The 5,666-nt window shown below is 40.9% G+C and overlaps 1 protein-coding gene across 1 annotated transcript in view; it reads right to left on the bottom strand.

Moving 5' to 3' along the window:
* Positions 1-543: 543 nt before the first annotated feature.
* Positions 544-5,666, bottom strand: part of LOC108718345 (whey acidic protein) — a 12,094-nt gene continuing 6,971 nt past the window's right edge. Inside the window, exons 5-7 of the mRNA XM_018266107.2 lie at positions 2,359-2,511; positions 1,057-1,157; positions 544-842 (exon numbers count right to left, since the gene is read on the bottom strand). Of these exons, the coding sequence (XP_018121596.2) occupies positions 1,087-1,157; positions 2,359-2,511 (224 nt within the window). The 3' untranslated portion in view covers positions 544-842; positions 1,057-1,086. The remainder of the gene's footprint in view (positions 843-1,056; positions 1,158-2,358; positions 2,512-5,666) is intronic.

Below are 5,666 nucleotides of genomic sequence, written 5' to 3'. Positions count from 1 at the left end.
TGAACCCCTCTCAGCACCAGTCACTTCATGGGCTAAAACAATGTACTATATTGGATTTATATGTATAGACACTATGAGATACATATTAATATTCTCCACCAGGTTATTACAAATATAGTGCATGGGACAGGGATTTACTGGGTGGGGTAGGAATATACTGGGTGAGAATATGAATATATTGGGTGAGGGTAGAAATATACTGGGTGGGGTAGGAATATATTGGGTGAATAGAAACATATTGGGCGAGGGTAGAAATATCCCATGTAAAACGGACACTAGCCACAAGGAGGCAGCAATAGCCCCAGACTGAACAGGAGGTGTGGGGGAAGGGTGCACGTTATATCTGCTCCTTCATCATGTCCAGTGGCTGTTCTGGTTTCTTCCTCCTTTAAACGGCACAGCAGCCAATCAAAGCTTAAAATTCAGCCTCTCAATTCTGAGTCAACAGCTTATTGGCCAACAGGACCAGTTAATGGGGAAAATACAAAGCTTCATTTCAGCCCCCCCCAAACTGCCCATATACTCATTGTCCAATCATACAACTTTTCCACTGAGATCTCCTTTATTGAGCACAGATACATTTAGTGGCAGACGGGCAGATACAGAGCCCCCCAAAGCTATGAGCCCCAAGCAAAACATTGCACCATTAGCCCAAATCTGTTAAGCCAATACCCCTCAGAATTCCATGTGAAGCCTCCTCTGCTGGGAGACTGATGCGCAGAATGCTACAATGTACCCCCAATCTATTCAGCACAGAAAGGGGTTTAGAGCTTCACCCCAACTTATATTTGTCTGGAGCTCTTGTCCCCATATACGCTCAACCGGCTGCTTCATTTCTGTTCCTAGGAGGGAGAAGAGACGGCATTTAGTAATGTCAGTCCTTTAGATCCAACATGGCGGCACCCCTATGGGACTATCCTTTAAGGACTGAGTCTTTTCTTCATACGCTACACTAATATCAGTCTTACCAGCTGCACCAACCTGCTGTGCTGCCTTCTAACAGCAACTTATCTAGTCGGGTTTCTGGAAGAGCATGACCCAGAAGACCCTACTCACCTCAGACCTCGGTACTTTGCCTCCCGCAGCCTATCTCCTTCCTGGGGCATTTGGATTCGGATTCACATTGATGTCGACAGGGACCTCGTTGTCTGGTTTATCTGCAATACACACACACACACATCATGAGATGAGCCTGTTGTGACTCTCTCAGCCCACAAATAGAACTTACAAAAGAGTGCTCCATTGCACCAGGGCAGTAACCCCTAGCAACCACACTCTCCTGGCTCTCCTTTAACTAATTTCACTAAATGAAACAAATTACTCAAAAAGTGGTGCGACTGCTGACAATTGGATCTCCAGTTCTACTGATCCAAATGGGACGTAGACCACAGGGTAGGACTGGCATATGAATTGCTATTGGGTTCATTATACAGAACTGGAAACCCCCTCAGCCAAAGCCATTTAGAACTTCATCTACATCAATGAAACATTCATATCACATTCTAAAGCACCAACATTCTCAGTAAAGCTGTACTTAAAGGGTAAAGTATTAGAAGAAGGGAATTTAGGAGACAAAAGAACCTTCCCTGTAATTTATTCTCCCTCTTGGTCTGACTCACAGTTCAATGAAAAAATCTGAGGAGAAAGCAGACGTCCCTTTTGTTTGAAGTTTCAGCATAGATCAGCCCTACTGTCTCTTCTCTGAATCAGTGGTACAGGCTGATACATTAGATAGGTACAAGGAAGGGTCGGATGCTTTATTCATCAGTAGCTCCTCCCAGCAGACAGGAGGGAGTGTGTCTTTCTTTCAACCTAACTTACTGTGTTACTATGTGAAAAGCAGGCGTTTCATTCATCAACCAATTAAAGGATAAGTAAACCTTTAAAATAAGTGAAAGTAAAATTGATGAGGGGGCTATTCTAAGCACTTTGTAATTCACATTCATTATTTATTTTGTTTTGATTCCAAGATATTAAGGGATACATGTGCTGTTACTATGAATTGTGTTCCAACAGCGCCACCTGCTGGTCAGTTTCCCACCAGTCTGACCAGCAAGTAGTCAAGGAAGTTGTCAGGAGAAAGAAAAAGGCTGATGTTCTTCTGCTTAGGAAAGAAAGAGCGATTCTATGCATGTGTGTATTTTATATTCATTTCAAGATATTCAGGAAAACATGTTTAGTTCTATGTTCAGAAACTCCCCTGTGTGCGGCATTATCAATGCATTGATCTGGTTCCTGTAGCTCTGCCCTCATTCCCTCATCTAAAGAACAGGAATCACTGACTATAGGACTGGCGCTCACTTACCTACATGTGGATGGAGCAAACTTACTGTACCAGTGTGAGTGATGCCTACTTACATGCATAAGGATTGATGCACCTCCGCCGGCACCTTGGCGCACAGCACTTCTCAACATTAGGGCAGTCGCGGTCAGTTTTACAGGATCCTCGACCACCCCACCCATCATGGTGGTGACAGAAAAATGGGGGCGGGGGGCAGGATCCAGGTTTTTCTAGAGAAATAGAAGAACATGGGGCATTGAGTGAACAGAAGAGCAGGGCATGTACTCACCCCAGGACTAGGGAAGTGGCCAATATAAGTGTGGTATTCAGATTCAGTTAATGCCTTTAAGAATGGCTTGGATGATTTTTTGGACAGACATAATATCAAAGGCTATTGTGATACTAAGCTCTATAGTTAGTATAGATATGGGTATATATCATTTATGTGACAGTAGGGAGGGGTGTGTATGGGGCTGGGTTTTCATTTGGAGGGGTTGAACTTGATGGACTTTGTCTTTTTTCAACCCAATTTAACTATGTAACTATATAACTATGTAAGCCAATTACATGAATGGGAAGCCAATATAAGTGGGGTATAAGCCAATTACATGAATGGGAGCCAATATAAGTGGGGTATAAGCCAATTACATGAATGGGAGCCAATATAAGTGGGGTATAAGCCAATTACATGAATGGGAGCCAATATAAGTGGGGTATAAGCCAATTACATGAATGAGAGCCAATATAAGTGGGGTATGACCCAATTACATGAATGGGAGCAAATATAAGTGGGGTATAAGCCAATTACATGAATGGGAGCCAATATAAGTGGGGTATAAGCCAATTACATGAATGGGAAGCTAATATAAGTGGGGTATAAGCCAATTACATGAATGGGAGCCAATATAAGTGGGGTATAAGCCAATTACATGAATGGGAAGCCAATATAAGTGGGGTATAAGCCAATTACATGAATGGGAGCCAATATAAGTGGGATATAAGACAATTACATGAATTAGAGCCAATATAAGGGGCGGTATAAAGCCATATACTGAATGGGTGAGCCAATATAAGAGTGGGATATAGCCCCAATTACATGAATTAGAGCCAAATATAAGTGGGGGATAAGCCAATTACATGAATTAGAGTCTCAATATGAAGGGCGGTATAAGCCGGAGGATTGACATGATGGGAGCCAATATAATGGGGTATAAGCCAATTACATGAATGTAGAGCCAATATAAGTGGGTATAAGCCATATTACATGAATGAGAGCCAATATAAGTGGGATATAAGACAATTACATGGAATTAGAGCCGAATATAAGTGGGGTGATAAGTCCAATACATGAATGGGAGCCAATATAAGTGGGATATAGCCAATACATGAATTAGAGCCAATATTAAGTGGGGGTATAGCCAATTACATGAATGTAGAGCCAATATAGTGGGGTATAAGCCAATTTTACACTGAATGGGGAGCCCAATATTGAAGTGGAGGGTATAACGCCATTACATGAATTTAGCAGCCAATATAAGTGGGGTTATAAGCCAATACATGAATGGGAGCCAATTATAAGTGGGGGTATAAGCCAATTACCAATGAATGTGAAGCCATATATAAGTGTGGGTATAAGCCAATTACATGAATTAGAGCCAATATAAGTGGGGTATAAGCCAATTACATGAATGGGAGCCAATATAAGTGGGGTATAAGCCAATTACATGAATTAGAGCCATATAAGTGGGGTATAAGCCAATTACATGAATGGGAGGCCAATATAAGTGGGGTATAAGCCAATTACATGAATGGGAGCCAATATAAGTGGGGTATAAGCCAATTACATGAATGGGAGCCAATATAAGTGGGGTATAAGACAATTACATGAATTAGAGCCAATATAAGTGGGGTATAAGCCAATTACATGAATGGGAGCCAATATAAGTGGGATATAAGACAATTACATGAATTAGAGCCAATATAAGTGGGGTATAAGCCAATTACATGAATTAGAGCCAATATAAGTGGGGTATAAGCCAATTACATGAATGGGAGCCAATATAAGTGGGGTATAAGCCAATTACATGAATTAGAGCCAATATAAGTGGGGTATAAGCCAATTACATGAATGGGAGCCAATATAAGTGGGGTATAAGCCAATTACATGAATTAGAGCCAATATAAGTGGGGTATAAGCAAATTACATGAATGGGAGCCAATATAAGTGGGGTATAAGCCAATTACATGAATGGGAGCCAATATAAGTGGGGTATAAGCCAATTACATGAATGGGAGCCAATATAAGTGGGGTATGAGCAGGGCCTGACCACCGGGGGTAAAAAGCAGCCCACATGTAAACATACAATGGTCTTTAACACATCCAGTCATATATTGGGGTATAAGCCAATTACATGAATGGGAGCCAATATAAGTGGGGTATAAGCCAATTACATGAATTAGAGCCAATATAAGTGGGGTATAAGCCAATTACATGAATGGGAGCCAATATAAGTGGGGTATAAGCCAATTACATGAATTAGAGCCAATATAAGTGGGGTATAAGCCAATTACATGAATTAGAGCCAATATAAGTGGGGTATAAGCCAATTACATGAATGGGAGCCAATATAAGTGGGGTATAAGCCAATTACATGAATTAGAGCCATATAAGTGGGGTATAAGCCAATTACATGAATGGGAGGCCAATATAAGTGGGGTATAAGCCAATTACATGAATGGGAGCCAATATAAGTGGGGTATAAGCCAATTACATGAATGGGAGCCAATATAAGTGGGGTATAAGACAATTACATGAATTAGAGCCAATATAAGTGGGGTATAAGCCAATTACATGAATGGGAGCCAATATAAGTGGGATATAAGACAATTACATGAATTAGAGCCAATATAAGTGGGGTATAAGCCAATTACATGAATTAGAGCCAATATAAGTGGGGTATAAGCCAATTACATGAATGGGAGCCAATATAAGTGGGGTATAAGCCAATTACATGAATTAGAGCCATTATAAGTGGGGTATAAGCCAATTACATGAATTAGAGCCAATATAAGTAGGGTATAAGCCAATTACATGAATTAGAGCCATTATAAGTGGGGTATAAGCCAATTACATGAATGGGAGCCAATATAAGTGGGGTATAAGCCAATTACATGAATGGGAGCCAATATAAGTGGGGTATAAGCCAATTACATGAATGGGAGCCAATATAAGTGGGGTATGAGCAGGGCCTGACCACCGGGGGTAAAAAGCAGCCCACATGTAAACATACAATGGTCTTTAACACATCCAGTCATATATTGGGGTAAAACTGCAAAAAAATATTTACTTAAAGAGCTAACCTAAGTGTAATTCATGTAAAATATA

This window comes from Xenopus laevis, chromosome 5S (genome assembly GCF_017654675.1).
Source record: "Xenopus laevis strain J_2021 chromosome 5S, Xenopus_laevis_v10.1, whole genome shotgun sequence".
Classification (NCBI taxonomy): Eukaryota; Metazoa; Chordata; class Amphibia; order Anura; family Pipidae; genus Xenopus; species Xenopus laevis.
Note: the sequence above shows the minus strand (reverse complement) of the source record. Positions and strands in the feature narration are given on the sequence as shown.